The sequence below is a fragment of the Ambystoma mexicanum genome, chromosome 3p (genome assembly GCF_040938575.1).
Source record: "Ambystoma mexicanum isolate Mex_15411 chromosome 3p, UKY_AmexF1_1, whole genome shotgun sequence".
Taxonomy (NCBI): Eukaryota; Metazoa; Chordata; class Amphibia; order Caudata; family Ambystomatidae; genus Ambystoma; species Ambystoma mexicanum.
Genome location: NC_090925.1, coordinates 904641090 through 904659251, shown reverse-complemented (window position 1 = coordinate 904659251; position 18162 = coordinate 904641090). Strand labels below are relative to the sequence as shown.

General features: G+C 43.0%; 1 protein-coding gene across 3 annotated transcripts in view; it reads left to right on the top strand.

The window, feature by feature from the left end:
- Window positions 1-18162, top strand: part of PXMP4 (peroxisomal membrane protein 4) — a 150047-nt gene that overhangs the window by 67047 nt on the left and 64838 nt on the right. For all 3 annotated transcript variants that reach the window (XR_011304424.1, XM_069652147.1, XM_069652148.1), the window contains exon 3: window positions 11062-11260. Coding sequence is in view for 2 of the 3 variants with exons in the window: in XM_069652147.1 (XP_069508248.1) it covers window positions 11062-11260 (199 nt within the window). In the remaining variant the exon portion in view is untranslated. The remainder of the gene's footprint in view (window positions 1-11061; window positions 11261-18162) is intronic.

Genomic DNA, 18162 nt, shown 5'->3' with positions numbered 1-18162 from the left:
CCTGGGAATTTGCTTTAAAAAACGTAAACTATAAGGATATGACTTTTAACTGATTCTTCACGGTGTCCGCTCATTTGGTCGAAAAAAAAAGATTGAATGACCATTTGGTGGTCGAAACCAAATGGTCGAAAAAAAAAATGGTAGACATTTTTTTTATTTATATATATATATATTTGTTTTGTTTGGTTAAAAAAAAATAATATATAAAAAGGGGGGTTGGGGGGAACCCCCCCCCCCCCCCCCCCAAAAAAAAGAAATTCGACCATTTGGATTTCGACCATTTGGTGTCGACCAACTGACTGGTAGCCATTCTTCACATCCAAAACAACCCAGTGGCTTTCTCGACCAGAGACCAACCATGCCTCAAGAAATGCAAGCTACAAATAGAAAACCTGTGCACCCAATTACAGAAACTGCCATTATACTTCGTTTTTGTTACTTCAGACTCGGCATAAATTAAGGTGGAGGCACACCTATACAGAATTCTACAAAAGAAACATTCTTTCTACCTTCCATAACATGTCAGTCGCTGACATAGAAGGCTTGACCACAAAAAAAGCAGAAACATTATGCTTTACAGCTGAAGAGGCTGACAAAATCTTAGGATTAATTAAAGACACTGGTTTCAACACAGCCAACACAAACGCAGGAGACCCAACACGGCAATTCAAACAGTTAGAATACCTGATTCGCAAGGAAATAAACCGAAAACTTCATGCAATAACACTTGGCAGATATTACAAGAACCAAAGTATACCCAGGGGCCTACGCCTTCAATTAAGGCCTACTCTCTGCAAGGAGAATAAAGAGTTTGTCAAAAGTTGGGAAGCTATACTCAATAAATGCTCTCTAGATCTCATTTTATTAACGATACAAGAATTGGCAAAGAATCTCAATGATTTGGGACAAGAAATACAAGAAATAGAAAAGGAATTAGTTGCAACCCTTAACAGAGAAGAAGTAGACACCATACTAGAGGTCATCAATACCAAACTATCAGACTACACTAAAGAGCTGGAAAGCAAGATGATTAGAAAATTTAAAAGGGACACTTATGACTATTTAAAGGATGAGGTATATACTTGGATGGAAAAATATGGACCCCCGATAAGAAAACCTAAAGCAAACCATACAAGTGAAACATCAAGTTCAGGAACAGATAACGAAAGTGAAACTACTCAACAGGAAGAAGAACCCACTCCAAATACCTCGGGATCATCAGGTACTCCAGAAAACTCTGATTGAAACAGAGTTCCTTTTTTAGACAAAGGCCGAAGAGAACAAGAAGGGGCCAAAGAAAAACAAAAAGAAAAACCGAACACAAGATTGCAGCAAAAGAAAACATAGTGATTAATTTATCTTCAAGAGTCTTAACACTTAAAGAGAATCAAACTTTACAGAAGGGACTCAGCTACGTTCCCACATATGACAGTACCCTTTTTGAGTCAAAGATCGAACTTTACAAACTAATACGCAAAATGAAGCTCAAAGTGTTTTTCAGTGAACTAGAGCAGGATCAACCAACAGATGATGACCCCTTAGATTTCAAAGAATTTAAGAGTAAAAGCAACTTCATTCCTCCTATCACTGTATCTTCTGTTGATATATTTCAAAAACAAGTTACCAGAGACCTTGAAAAAATTAAATTTGGACATTCCAAAAATCATAACATGAAACCACATGAACTCCGGTTGATCAAGGATTTATATGGAGACGAATCTATTACCATTAGGTCTGCGGATAAAGGAGGCAGTCTAGTATTACTCAACAGCCATGATTACGACCAAGAATGTATCAGACAACTCAATGATGCCAACGTATATGCTTTACTAGACATTGACTCCACTGAGGAAATAAAGAAGAATTTGGAGGGTCTACTGACAAAAGCGAAAGAATTAGAATGGAATAATCATAATACCAGAAAGTTTCTTACGAACTCCCATCCACGTATTCCACATTTCTATATTTTGCCTAAAGTTCACAAAGATCCTCTGAAACCACCTGGTAGGCCTATTGTAGCCGGTATGGACAACATTCTTGAACCTCTGGGAAAATATATAGACTTCTTTTTACAACCACTTATTCAAAAGACAAACGCCTATATAAAGGATTCTACACATTTTTTACAGCAACTTCAATCAATACCGTTCAACTCTAATCATATTTGCTTTACCATAGACGTCAAAAGTCTCTACACATCTATTCCGCATGATCAAGGTCAAGAAGCAGTAGAATGGTTACTTTTGCAAGAAGACATTCCAGCACAGAAAGAGTTTATAATGGTACTTCTTGAATTTATTGGTAACGACTCCTATTTCCAATACAAAAAATTGTTTTTCCTTCAAGTAGTTGGCACAGCTATGGGGGCCACCATGGCACCCTCCTATGCCAATGCATTTATGCATAAATTTGAAACCGAATATGTACTTAAAAACATCAATTGGAATAACAAGCTAGGGTTGTGGATCCGATACATTCACAATATTTTTGGTATCTGGACAAGCGCTGAAACAGAATTGCTAGAATTCTTTGATTACTTAAACAGTATCGATCCCAGAATACAATTCACACATGAATACTCTAGAGAAAAGATACATTTTTTGGATGTGGAAATAAGGATAACAGACCGTGAGTACCAAACAACTATTTTCAGAAAGAGTACTGATCGCAATAACCTTTTGCAAAGACTCAGTTTCCACCAACCGAGCCTAATCAAAAATCTCCCCTATAGTCAGATGCTAAGGGTAAAAAGAATAGTCAGTGACCCTTCTGATTATGAAAAAGCAGTGAAAGACATGGGAGACAAGTTATTGGAGAGAGGCTACTCTACGGCTGCAATAGAAGCAGCCACCATTCGCATAGCTACACAAGACAGAAAAGAGATGTTGAAACCTCAAGTAAAGAAGAAACCCACACCTCCTTTGGTTTTGTATCCACATTTTCCAGACGAAGCAGACGGATCAAAACCATAATTAAAAAGAACTGGAACACAATAACGTGTGATCAAAGAATAGAGCACCTGTTTAAAGAATTTCCTACTTTTGCATACCAACGTAGTCAAAACCTTAAAGACAAACTAGTGAACACCAAACCTCCCCGCAAGAAGAAACTCAGACTGCATTGGAACATTTCCTTGCCTCAACTGCAGTAATTGCAACTAAATCATAAAAGGACCAATCATCAATCATCCGCACTCTGGAGAAAAAATCAAATTAAGAGATTATGCGACTTGTGACACCCAAAACATCATTTATGGGATCAAATGCCCATGTGGATTTTTCTATGTAGGTCAAACACAACGCACTGCGAAAATTTGTTGGAACGAACATAGATCATGCATCAGGAACCGAACAGTTACCTCAGCAGTAGCAAGACATTGCTGCGAGGATCGTCATAGTTTGGCACAGATAAAATTTGTGATCCTGGACGTGGTACAAAGATACAACAAATATGAAAACTTGCAAAAGGGACTTGACCAACGAGAAACATACTGGATTGATCGACTGGGCACTCTGGCGCCGAAGGGCATCAATGAAGAGATAAACTATATGTGCTATTTGTAATTCTGTAATTTTTTACTTTTTTCCTCTGTTTCTAGGGATGAACTTTGCTGTTTTGCCTTCTGGGATATCCCTGTAATATAAGTGTGTCTCCTTGTTTTAGATCATTAAGCTTTTTAAGATGGACACCTCTATATAGAATAGTTCACTATTTGTGGACATAGAAATACACTAGAATATGCCCCTCTTGGGCTAACAAACACATACCTTAAAAACTGCAACTGTTGTTAATTCCCTGTGTTCCACTGCACATCTATGTAAATTTTACTTGTAACTATTTTCATCTTTGTTCTCATGACGTTCTTGGAGTTTTTGCTTGAAATTACTTTTTTGTGCAACGTTCTGTTTGCCTGATTACCATTTAGCCTTCCTACGTGATATGTAAGATTTTGTGCAGCGCTACAGCTGCTTTTTCTCTTTTGAGAAAGCACACGTATTTTCTATGTACTTAGATTACAAAGCTTCCCTGCTCCCATGGTGATTGTCCCGTCTTCTGTGACGACACGAAGGTGGGACCCAAGGCGTGCGTGCACTTACACGACGCCGTTGGGTCACCATGGAAACATTTAAATACCGAAATAGGCATACGCGCGCGCACTCATGCAAATGCAGTTGTCACTGACACAGTGTTGCTGACAGGTAAGGTTGACTCCATTTTCCCCACTCTTATGGCTTCAATTAACGTTTCATGTTATTGATTAGTTTCCCGGTGGGTTTTTCCAGGATCCCACACTTCAACCCGTTGCTTCTCACACTTATGGATAAACATTTGAGAATTATTTGAAACTGAAGGTATGGGAAATTTTTTATAAACAAGGTTTTGTTAATTTGCGGTATAAACAGATACTGAGTTATTGACATAGAGCTTTTTTTCTTTTTTCTTTTCATGTTCTCCCCGTTGTGCAACACTTGGATTTGGTATGTGTTTAAATGTGTTCATCTGAAACAGTGTTGTTTCGCAATGGGTGACAATTGTTGAAATTTTGGTTAATGCAGATAGATCACTGAATCAATGTACCGCCCTGATGAAGGTTTTTTGTAACCGAAATGCATTGGCATCTGTACATATAATCCTATCCTGATTTGGTGCAGCCTCATTGAATATGACAGAATAATATTCAAAAAGAGCTACGAAAAAGGGATGTGTATAAACATTTCTATAAATCATAACTTTTGATGGCGATAATTTACTATAAAGGTTGTGGATAAACTATTTGATATATTATCTTCCGAATGTTCAGCCCTCTTTAGGGCCAACTGCGAGCACCAGTTCTTGATAGAGCAGATTTACTCTATCTCTTTGTTCCACGGTCAGCATTCTGACCTTGTCACAAGAGGATAGGGACCTGTGGAGAATCGGAAGAAGGACAAGGAGGCTGTGAAGACATTTTAAGGATTATTTTTATTCTGAAGTTAAAGCCCAACTCTCCCTATATCTATGGGGTGTTTCCTATTTTACTAACTAAGGTGCTTGTCCTTCAGGGTGAATATCTAAAAACAAGTCTGTCCACTGTCCACATCTAACCTGCCTGGCCCTACTAATGATATAACTATGGACAGGAGAATGACTCTCTTCTCCTGGTTGCTGTGACATGGATTTTCTATGTTCTTTCGTTCCACTTAATAGAGCATACGCAAGTAGTGTCTTGTTGTCTTCTGGATTACATTCTGTAACTCTTGTAGGGGACTGACAGTTTTCCACTCTCCCTTTAGGTCACTAATCTTAATTTTGTATAAGTTCCTTCTCTTTATTGCCATATTCTAGCCTCTTCCCATAGTGCTCTTTCATGTATGAGTTTCGACTTCCTCTTCTCCTTGGTGTATTTTTCCCAACTGTCTTTATTATATTCTCTTTATCATCTTTGGGACCTAGGTTGACTTTTCCCTTCTCCCAAGGCAACGAGTTTTCAACTTTGCTCTTCTCCCCCTTTGAGTATTTCATGTAGCTCTGCCTTTCATGTAAACACTGAAAAGAGCAGGGTAACTCTAGCCTCTGGACCAGATTATTCTAATAGCATCAAAAAACAGAAAAGATATGTCCAGAGAAAAGTATATTTAGAAAAAATGTATCAAAATTTATTTAAAGTGATACAAAAATTGAGGACTAGTGAATAAATCACAGAAAATTATTATACACTGATCATTTTAGCATAGCAAAACAGCAGCAACAATATGCTGAAAATCGGCTAAAACATCATCACTCATACTCATCATACATGGTGCATTCATTCACACACAACTCATCATACCGTGGCATACATCCAAAGTACTAAAAGACACAAAAAACATGCTAAGAACCAATGGGGAAATGGAATTCATAACTAGTCCCCATAATGATACACACTGTTGCGATATTTACAAACTACATAAATAATTCAGACAATCCATTGTCAGGGTGGATAGGAAGAACAGATACAAAGATCACATCCCTGTAGAATTTATCTCTCGACCGGTTTCGACGTGTAGTGGTGGTTAACTGAACGTCTTCCTCAGGAGGTGGGTGTTACCATTCTGTAAAACAAGTACACAAAAGCGACTATAAACTACTACATGAAAAGTCTTTGCCGACTGCCTGCAACATACAATTGAAAAAGAGAAAAAGGACTGCTGCTAGCAGCCTGAGTTATTAAAAACAATTCAGGACCGTGTATACCATAGTGAAAATAAGCATATACGGCCCCCGCTACAACAGCTGTGTATACCGGAACAAGAGGGTAAGTGACTCCCAAAAGAGAACCTTGCATCATGAAAAAGAACCTTCAGGACCATGGTGAATCAGCAACAAGAATATCTATATATATATATATATATATATATATATATATATCTTAATATCGGAATAGCCTGACCAATGGCAAGGTCTGTGTCTAAAAAGGACTTGTAGTGAACTAACCTGATGAAAACCTAGCTGCTGCAACAACGTATGCAGTGTAGTGTGGCCAATCACGGCAGACAATTCGGGACTAAAACATGACCTGAAACAAGACCAGAATGCACTAGATCAGGTAAGTAAATAACCTGGGTTCAAAGTGGAGTGCCTATAACTAAGGCAAAAATAATAATTCACCTGGAGGGCGCCCCATGCAATTTAAGGAGATCCAGAGCTGCATGTATTTAAAAAGTGAAGAGGCAGCACAACTTGGCCTGAGCATTCAACGCCGTCTGCGGATCACTGAAAAAGTGGCAAAAGAACTCCATTACAATGTTAAATGGCAAGCGGTGTCCCAACGCTTACCAGAATACAAAGGCACTGCATAAAATGCATCTAAAGACCTCAAATAAAATGGGAGGAAGCCTGCAAACAATCACGCCACTCTGGGGGAGCCAAGAGGTGTTTAAATGTAAATACACGAAAAGCCCAATAAATCAAATGGAGCTGCGAACACACACAAAATGTGAAAGTAAGCTCCGAGGCAAATGGCAGCAGTCTAAAATAAACGGTGCTATGTTTAAATGTAAATGCATGAAATGCCAAATAAATCAATTGGAGCGGCTCGCACACTTGAAATGTGAAAGTGAGCTCAAAGGTAACTAGCAGCAGTCTAAAAGGCGGCGCTGCAAAGTTAATTGTGCAGAGAACTGTAGCTTAAAAGCTATTAACATTAAGTGAAGGCTGGCCACACACTTACCTGCAGAACGGTTGCCGTATAATGAAATTGACCAGCAAAGATGGAGAACAGATGTTAATCTCTTCGTTTCAAACGAATTGTAAATTCGAAACGCTGCGCATGCGTGTAGGGACCTACATGAAGTGGCTGGCTACAGCCAATAGTACACAAAACCCTTTTTAAAGGCAAAGTAAAAAACTGACTGCGCATGTCAGCAAGTGCTGCCAATACAGAGAACCCACGAGCAGAACAAGGCGCAAGTATCTGCCTTTCATGAACATGGTTATCATTTCTTCGTTTATTTCCCATACTTTTGCCACAGGGATGAGTTTTGTTAGTTATGCGTCCCACTTAACTGTCCGGTAATTCCGTTCCCCATATTACCTTCTGTTCGGATGGGTAACGCCACTGGTACCGGTACGGTCTAGTACTCTTTTCCTGCTTCTTCTTGGCTCTGCCGCTCCCTTGTCGCACTGTCTGGTCCATGTGCGTTTCATTCTAGTCTATCAAATTGAACTTGCCTTTATCTTGGGTCGGGAGTGGTTTTCTCTCGTCGGTGGTATCGGCGTTGTTCTGCGGGTGGACTGCCCACCAACATTGCTGTGTGGCTACACCACCAAACTCTCGCTTCAATCATGTTTTTTTCTTCTGTTCTCGTACACCGACTCCCAGCATCTTTAGCTCTGTGTCGGAGCTCGATTGTCTTACGCAGGCTCTGCGTTCTGTGAGTGCTCTACCGCCTTTTGCTCTGCTATGCACATGGGGCTTCCCCTGGTTCTCTCTGCTTTCCGGCTTCTTTCGGCTTCTTGACCTCTCTTGCCGTCTCTCCCTCCATCTTATCGTATCGTCCCTTTTCTGCATCCTCAGCACAGTCCATTGGAGGTACTGATTTAAAGGGATAGTCTTCATTTCTTGTGGATCGCATAGGTTCACTTCACCTTCATGGAATTAATAATGTAATGTTATGTCAGACAAATCCATGTAGGCCATCACTTTGAGGGCATCAGGGAGTTACTCACTGGAAAGTTGTCCTTGTCCCCAAGGGGGGAGTCTGTCCCAGTGAGGTCCCACTTGCCTCGACCCATAGGGAGGGTGCAACCTCCCTAGCCCCACAGGGAGGTGATACCCCCTGGGGAGAAGAGACGTATTTCCTCAATTCGTCTCAGATGGGCTCCCACCGCAGGTCCAGAGGTGTCTGAGGTGGAATCCACAGCCAGTCCTAAGACAGAGGGGGACATAGGGAGAGGACAGGAATTGGAGACCTGCCAATTGCCAAAGTGCCTGTTTGTCTGAATGGTACAATATTGCAACACCCCGTACTTCTGCAAACAACTGCTTGCCATTCCTTCTCATTCCAGGCAACTGCAGAGATCAGAAGCCTGAGCAGATCTCCCCCAAGGAGCATCACCTATTGGAACCTCCAGACCGATCATTCCAGTTAGCATAGTTCTGCGATTATCAAAAAGAGAGCCGCCAAGCAGAAAACCAGAAGATTGGCACAGCTGCGACTGCCAAATTTGAACAGCACATGCTGCACTGCATTCGCCAACATGGAGCCGCATATGAGACTTGTACAACAGTGCCACTGAGTGGCCCTTTGCAAAACCCCACAAGCCCTCATAATGTACCCGGGAATTTACTTCAACTTGGACCCCTAACAGGAACTGGGACACTTACCAAAGCAAGCTGCCATTGTAGCGTGGTGATCCTACGTGGAAGAAAGGGGTGGTGCTTAGCATTATATTTGTGAATGCCAACTATTGTAACACCTCCCATGTGGGGAAGGTAGGATGCAAATGGTCAGGGCCATAAGTCCAATGGGATAAAGACAACAGGAAGTTTTGGGTTGTTCGGATGAGGTCAGTGGAGGAGGAGGAGGTGGCAGACCAAGAGACAAGCAGAAAGAAGGATTGTAGACTAGAGTGTAGAGGCGTTTTGTACAAAAGGGGAGGTATTGGTTGGTGAGAGCAAATGGCAATGTGTGGCGAGTGTGCATGCACGTTAAGGTGAGTGAGAGTAGCAGAGGACGTTTAGAGAGTGAATAGAAAGCACTTGTGAGTGTGAAAGAAGGTTGACTGAGTAGAAGGTGGGGTGGTAGTGTGGATGGGGAATGTAGAATTGTGAAGAGAGAGAGACAGGTAGTGATGTGGCGAAGGGAGAATCAAGAGAAAGTGTAGTTCAATCACAGGGTGGTGGTAGACCGAGACATCGGCAGGACAGATGAGGAAGTAGTAGGCAGAGAGAAGGTGTGTGAAGGTGGAAGGAGAAGAGAAGTGAGAGGTAAAATAACATTAAGAGAAAGGGGGTAGAACATCGGGGCTTGTCAGAAAGGAGACCGCATGGGGCTTCATTGTCTGACAGGCAAACCCTACTGCCCCTTTTGACACTGGCCTCAATGATAGTGTAGGGCCAGGCTAGAAAGTCCTGGAAAGAGCTCACATAGATAAGGCAGTCCCATGTATGCTCGCAACATCAGCCAGCTAGAGATTAGATAGTAGGGATAAAACAATGAGTATATACTAACCTGGGGATTAGGGGAACCTGGATTAGGGAAGGTCTGGTGCTTTCTAGACGAGAGCGAGGGGATGTCTCTTATAGTCTCTGCAAGACATATTAATAAAAACCCTTCAACTGTACTTTGGAGTTGGCATATTCTATGTGGCCATATGGGATACCATTCTCAAAGCATTGTAATGATACAGCGGTGACTGTTTCAAGAAGCTCGTGGCAGCATTGCAACAGGCCATTGGAAAACATTTTTGAACATCAATCAACACTGCATCTCTGAAATGAATGCCACAATGACTGGTATAGGAGCCGTCTGTGATGAGCTGTTCAGCTCCGAACAAATTCTTCTTCCGAGCGGTACCTAAATCATGAGTCTAGTTACTATAATGAAATGGGTGGCTCTCCTGGTGTGGTTTCCAGGAATTGGTCAATTGGCTGAAGTAGTAGTGAAGACATGCCTCCTATGTCAAGCCTCCAACCTTGCAGAACAGATGGCGCTAATCTTCATGTGAGAACGGGACAAGGGTCTTGCAACAAAATAAGCACAATTTCTTCTAACGTCTAGGTGGACCAGATCTTCTTGTACTAGTCGATGACACTCAATGTACCCAGAAGTGGAACTAGATCCCAAGCATCCAGCAAGTTATCAGCAAGCAGGAAAAATAACCGCAAATCATGGCATTCTGAAAGCCTTGAAGAATGGCAATGGACTGACTTTCTTGAGTCATGCATTCCATTAATCCCTTAAAAGACCAGACATCCAACACATTTGAATCAATGTGTTCTGGCCCCAGGCAAATAAGGCTGAGCGAATTCTGAGGCTCTAAAAGAATTGTTTGGTTCTCTTTTTCTCTTTCTTTCTCTCTCGCTCTTCCTCTCCCCAAGATTTTATTTAATACTATACCTAAGGATGTACCAGTGCAATAAAGGAACTATGCTTGCCGCCAAAAACTACTCTTCATGAAACCAAAGGGTCCCCGATGGTAGAAGCCCCTTCTTCTCTGCCACACCCCTAGAAAAGATCCAGGAGGTATTGGCAATAAAAACTACAATCTGTACACTGTCTCCGATCTCTCCATATAAGCAAGCAAATAGCTCCCAAATGTGTTTGTAGACCTCGTTGAAATTGAGGTTCCTTCAGTGTCGCACGACTACTACGATCAGTGCATCGAGCACTCAAGCTATAGATCACCTCAGACCATCATTCGGCTCATGTCAAACTGAGACTATGGTTTCGCTGACTAACGACATAGTGGTGTTTTAGACTTAAACCTTCACTGATCTGTTGTCGAGTACTGCAAGTGTTGGGTTTTGCTATATAAAGTTGTGTTTTGAAAGCAAATGGTAAATACCTATTCTGCCATCTGTTTTTTTTTCTTCTCTAGCTTACAAGAAAAACTGAAAGCCATTGCTCAGGCCACTTACACACATTCCAGAAACCTGGCCTGTTTTGTCTTCACCTACAAGGGGCTCCTTGCACTGCAGACGTATCTACAGGGGGAGAGGCTGCAGATCCATTCCTTCCTGGCAGCTTGCATCGGCGGTTGGTTAGTGTTTGGGGAGAACAATCACATCAATAGTCAGGTAAAGTAACTCTCTCAGCTTCATTTACAGCTGTCAGATTAACTCAAATAGCTCTACCATATTGCTGTCTGCCTAGGCTCTCCACCCACCCTGTGCAAGCAAGTACCCTTTCCTCCTATCTCAAGGTCACAGTACTGCAATGTGTACCCTCAGTGCAGTATGATTCTTTGCAAGGCTTGAAGTAAAGGGGACCGTTCACCCATGACATTTGGGCAAGCAACATTTTTGGGAAAAATGACCTCTTAGTTCTCATGGCTGTTGGAGTAAATATGAGGAGGTAGGTAATGCTGCTCAAACCCACCAGCTCGCAAGAATGGTCTGCCATGTTATTTCAGTTCAGAGAAATTATCTTTAGACCTATTTTTGACCAAGAAAGCTTGAAAAGAAATGCATGTCTAATGTTAACAGAAACTCTCAAAAGATCTTTCACTCTCAAGAAATAATCTTCCATGTACTCTTGACTGACTGTTTAGATCTTGCATACATGAAGGGACCAAAAGCACACAGATCATGCTTTTCTTAAGCTCCCTTTACCTTTATAGAGTAGTAAACATTGAGTTAGCACTGCTAAACCTTTCCTTGGTCCGCTGGCTGTGTATTCTGTTTTCAGAGTTTAGCCATGGTTTTCTTGTGTCTCTTGGGGTAGCTTTGATCGACAATTATCTTTATTTGTTGAATACATGGAATGGCACTAAATTGAGTAGAACAGTGTTACCAATACCTATACTACACAACCTGACCATCTAATGAGAATTTAATTATAAAAGTTACAACTATTTACCTGCACTCTGGTATTTATTTGTATTGTATATATTTTACAAAGCAATAAAACCAATGTAGCCTAATCAGGGTTTACAGAAAATCTAAAGCTACCACTGTCCTAAAAAAGCATAAAGTCCTTGTTAGTAATGTGCTCATTCTCTTATATGGGGAAGGACTTTTATTCGCCTGCAGTCATGGTTTCATGACCAACCGCCACAGTTATTCTTTCTGTTTTGTTCAGTTTGGTAGGGAGGAAACAGCAGGTGCTTTGAAGCGTGAGTAAGTAGGTGTGTGAGGTGAGCCAGGCTATGCTGACTTCACTTCTCTTGGTAAGTTGGAAAGCATCTTTAATAGCAGTGAGCAAAGCGGCATGCAAGCAATCCTCAGAACAGGACAAGAACCCAACATACGAACTGCATACTGCGCAGCAACCCCCCTATCCCTGGACTTGCATAGTTTTTATGCCTTCAGCTAACACTTGTGTCCTAGGCAAAGATTTGGGGTCTTGCAACTTTCGATGACCACAGTATACAGTGCAGTGTATCAAGGTAGCGGCAGCCTGTTCCAAAAGATTCTCATAATACGGCACACAGGCAGGCACTTTGCAACATGGAGCAGACATGGGTAGATATCATTTCTAATAATTCAGTAGATTCTATTATTACTACTGTTCCGACAGGACCCAGGCAGTGCCTAGTATAACTAATGTTGGTAATTCTACCTGCTGAAGCCATCTTACCGAACAAAGCGAGGGCAAGGCAGAACACTAAAGCATGCTTTCTAGAGCCAAAATGGAAACGCATAATATGCGTACAGTCCATGAAGCAGGTGGCTTCTCGCAACTTACCTGGATCACATTTGGTTAGGACATGTGCACAACAATATGGGACAAAGCAGTTATAGGTAGTGAAGTACAATTGAACATGGATGATTTAGGGTAAAGGGTTCGACAAATTCACTGGTGCGCTATGGTCTCCACCTTAAATAGTTACTAAGGATTGGCCTGCTGTGTTTAGACTTCCATAAAGCCCCCCTAAACAAGGATCAAGTCTGGTAATACTGGTTCTATTGGTTTGGAAGTAAGGTAACTCGCGCACGCCCAGAGGGAGATAACACTACTACAAAACTAATGTTATAGTCACAAATGCACTAAAGTTGATTTTCAACAGATATTTAATCAGGTTGTTGAACAGCCGACAGGTGTTTCAACCCTTCAGGTCGTTCTCAAGGCCTATAATCCTGTGACTTGAGTATGATGCCGAAAATGACTGAGGTACCGTCAATAGTAAATGCAAAAGGGATGCTGCAGTTGAAATCTATTGGTTGGTATGTCATCCGGTCATTGCCAAGTCATATCACTTTGGTAAATTGAAAGCTTCCGAGCCCTGATATTCAAGAAGTATTACTGGTACGAAATACCCACAAATGTGTGTTAAAGTCGCACCTTTGATGGCATCCCAGCGATCGGATGGCATCAAAGGTGCAACTTTAACACACATTTGTGGGGATTTTGTACACGTAATACTTGAATTTCAGGGCTCAGGCGCTTTCAATTTACCAATTACACAAAACCTAAGGCGTCACGCGCTGTTACAACCAGTTACACTCCAATATGGTCAAAAGTCAGGTGCAGATGGCCAGAATGAGTTAGACAAGATAAAGTCTGGATGTTTAGTGAAAATGCCAGGTTTTCAGTGCCTTTCTGAAGGTCCAGTAGCGCCCCCACTCTTTACCCTTTTGTATTTGGGTGGGATCAGCCTGTGGATGTATGCTCTTCTGACAGGTCTGGTGGGTTGGGTGAGTGGATTAGAAAGGCTCCTATCTAGCAATCCCGATCTTAGAGCCTCACCAACGCTTCCTGCAATTCTTGTGGTAGGGCCGATGTTGGCAGTTTGTGAGCTTGCTGTTCGGGCTGTCCTCCTCACTGTGGGCTTTCACCAACCTGATGAAGCCTGTATTCACCTTCCTCAGAGAGAAACGGATCAGGATGATTATATAGCTAGACGCAGACATCCTGCAGAGGCAAGAAGAGACAGAAATAAAGTTGTTACAGGACCTCCGGTTCCTAATAAACTGGGAAAAGTCTGACCTGAATCCCACCATGGAGATGGTCGTTTTGGATTTCTCTATAGACAGGTGCAAAGAAACCCTGCAACTCCTGACGGAGAAGATCCTGAAACATCAAGAAGAGGGTGAGGAGCTTGCTAAGCAAGGACAGGATCTCTCTCCAGGAGCTGGCCTGCTTATTAAGGCTATTGGTGGCCTCTATACAGGCTCCTTCCTGGCCCTTTGCGTTTGAAGATTGCATGTCTGCGCCAAAGGCTCTCCTACAACCAGTTAGTTCCCCTGTCGGACAAAGCTAGCGTGGAACAAAATTGGTGGCTGGAACACTGGAGGCCTGGAATGGCAGGGCAATCTATGTAGCCTCCCGGATATAGTAATAGTCGGATGCAAGCAGATCCAGCTGGAGAGCCTGATGCAAAGCTGTTTCGACAGGAGGTGAATTTGAGCTCTCCCTTCACATCCATTGCCTAGAGCTGCTGACGGGGTCCTTCGAAATCCAGGCCCTGGCGTGAGGGAGAGCGAGCTGCTGCATTCAGCTAAAGATGGACAATCTAACAAACTCGACCAAATGGGCCTTTTTTTTAATCTTTAATGTGACTTTGCTTTTTTTGGTTTTAGTGCCTAATGAAGCATATGTATAGGTATGGATTTCAGAGAAAGTCTGAGATGGTCTTAAGAGGAGCAGCTGTTGCAAGTAGGGCAGATGCTTACCTTTGTAATGTAAGTCCACCCACTATGCACCCATAGCCATCACAATAGCAGTAGGATGCCCCACCTACTAACATCCCATCCCTGCTGGAGACATGCCCGTCAAGGGTCCCTATACCCTTGTGTCAACCAAAAGCACCTTGCACATACACAGATCAGCAAACCAGTGCGAGATGAAGCTGATTGACACCCACATGACACTGGAGTTACAGCCACATGACACTGGAGTTACCCTATGCTCACTTTGCTGTGAGCCCTGCTTCCCCACCGTTCCTTCGCTTGGTGACCCACTCCTGGTACCCCATCTGGTGGGCTGTTTATAGTAAGGGGGGGGAGGGAGGAAGTAGTCTTATGGTCATTGAGACAACCAACAGATTCATTGTGTAGAGTAAGCTGGGAGATGGGCAGCTTTTCCAGGGGTTTGCCCAGGAAAGGAGCGATGAAGATCGACCGATAGTCCATCAGACCAGAGGGTAGAATGGAAAGAGGGCATGTCGCAGAGGTTGCAGAAAAGCCTAGAGGAGGGATTACAAGCATTCAGGTGGATGTTGAGGTCTCCAATGAGAAGCTAAGAGGTAAAAGAGTAGAGGTCAGCCCAACTTGAGAGGAAGACAGCGACCTGGCCAGGTGGCCTGTAGATGGTGGCCACAATCGGAGAGAGGACAGGAGAGATCAAGAGCCTGCAGACCAGGCATTCAAAGGAGGAATAGACCTGCGTAGGAATGACAGAAGCAGGGACCCACTTCGGAACAATCGGAGCTACTCCACCTTCGGGTCGGTTGGTTCTGGGTTCGGAGAGGATCTTGTAGACATTAGGGAGGAGAGTGTCAAAACTAGTGACTGAGCGGAGTGTAAACTATGTCTTGGTGAGAGCGAGTGATAAACAAAAAACGGACCTTGGTAGTGAGGTTGGAAGGATGATACTATCGCACACTTTTCATACACAAAATGAATTCATTAGAAAATACAAAAAATATACTGTTTGCTATAAGAACCACACATTTGACATCGTCAAGTTCATTACACCATACATGCATCCAATGTCAATTTAACACTAAACTGGGTGATCACCTACATTAAACCCTCTTATAAACTCAACAGGTATTACAATTCTTCACACCCGAATAGACTAACAGTATTTATATCTGTTAAATAGCAACAAAGAGCTTATTAACAAAGTCTACATATGTTTAGTTTCGGTCATTATGGAGGGCTTTTCAAATTATCCTTGCGATTACTCTGACCTTCTTCCGGACATGGGAGTAGCGTGGAGGTCGCCTCGCCCTTATAACATAATCAGATGGAAGATGTCTTCAAAACTGAAATCCTAATAAAACAAACCATACAATCTAATTACCAACCAACCTCTTCACATTATATCTGTGGCACCTTTAAATTGTGCATATAAATCTTGCGTCATTATATAAGTTCGCACTCGCCTCCAGTCTGTATTTGTGGAGGTAAAGTGAACTGTGGAATAGATCCTCGGTGCTCCAATGATAAAGTCCAAATGTAGAGGAGCCTAGGAATGGCAGAGGTTCAGGGTAAATAAAGCACTCCCTTCCCTATGTGATGTAAAGTCAATCAAAAACATCAGACTTGAGAGTAGTAGACCCTATGCAGGTGTCTGACCACATAACACTTCCGTTCATGCAGTCTAGGCTACCGGCGTATCTTGGTGTCAACCTTTCGTGGTGGCCCTTCTTTGGTATCACACCCATGCATACGGTGTGTGTATTAGAGTCAACTGTATTGCACTGCAAATGAAAATATGAATGAAAGATGAGAGCAATGGGCCGCTCCTCCCTCCCCCATTATGTGGTGTATCGCCACAATGTCCAATGCAGACCCATACATGAACTATCAGGGTAGATGCAAAAGCAGCACTTACTTGTAGTGTTGCAACATCTGGTGAAGGCGGCCAATGTGTCCTCCTATTTCCAAATGCTGGTGGCACCTGGTGCTTTCAAAACATTCCCACGGTATCACAGTGCAGAGTCAATCACCTCTGCTCGTCTCGGAATAGTAGGCTGAGGGTCCTGGACCAAGAAGGTGCCATTCAGATAACCATTAATGATGGTCTTGGAGGAGTGGAAGGAGGCCAAGAGGGCCTCCCACCTAGTGCCACCATTAATTGGATAGGAGGAGGGGGAGAGGGAGAGGGAGCCGAGACTATACAAGGGGTCCAGAGGTCTGGTGAGGGAACAACAAAGAGGATGTCGGTGAGAGTCTGTCTGCAGGAAGCACTGATGTAGGTAATAGCAATGGGGAGGCCTGGGTTGGAGACCACAATGTCCCTCTTTAACTACTTCCTCCCAGACTTAGTGAGGGGGAAAGGATTGGAGATGGAGTAGCAGTTAGAGAAGATGGGAGAAACCGAGAGCACCATAGGGGGTGCGCAGAGGAAAATAGGAGGAGGGAGCGAAAAAAGGAGAGATGCACAGCCCGGCGCAGCACAATGCACGATGCCCCGGTGTCGGTGGCGGGGGGCATTGGTCACACAGTAGGGAGTACACAGGAGGAGCAGACAAGTGACAGCAACAGTACAACGGTATCCCAAGTGGGTGGGGACCTAGAGAGTGGGAGAGAGCCTAATGGGACACAGTTCACAGTACAACACAACAGTAGTCACAATGGAAAGGGGACCAAGATGGTTCAGTGGAAGTACATGGAAAGGTCGGGAAGTTTAATAGAGCGCAGTCATGGCTGGTCCCACTTACTGAACCTTTCGGTCGCTGATGGTCGACGGCTGCACCACATACTTGCACTGTGGGCCATTAGTCCTTCGCCAAACAACTGCATCACACAACACCGCAGCCTTGTCCTGTGAGGGTTTTGCTGCAGAGGGTCCAATCCTCGGTTCTTGAAGGTTTGGATGCGTGCACATAGGTACAACGTATTACGTACAAAGGGACAGCGCCTTTGTCGCACAACTCCACTGCCTTGTCCTGTGACCTTGTCCTGCGAGGGCTTTCGATGAACCAAATGAAATACCACTGCGATCTTAAATAAAAATGTGCCTAGGGATGTTGCTTGTAACAAGGTGGAATGGGAGAGTTTTCAAAACCAAATAAACAATCTGTGTCCTGCCACATTTAATTATTTAGGCATATCATGGAATGTTCATTATCTCGCCCTGAAGAAGGTACATCTTTTCACCTTTTTATTTCTTGGATGGGTGTGGGGGAGAAAAGAAAAGCATAAAATCTGCCCATCAGGTCAAGAGTTTATTTCATAATTGGCATTCAAGATTTAAGCACCATGGTACCTTGGAGCATCAAGGCTATCCTATCGTAGCAATCCGGGAAGAATCCTGTAATCAAAATGAGAGTTTCATGCAACTCTCCCCATGCCAGAGTGATTATCAA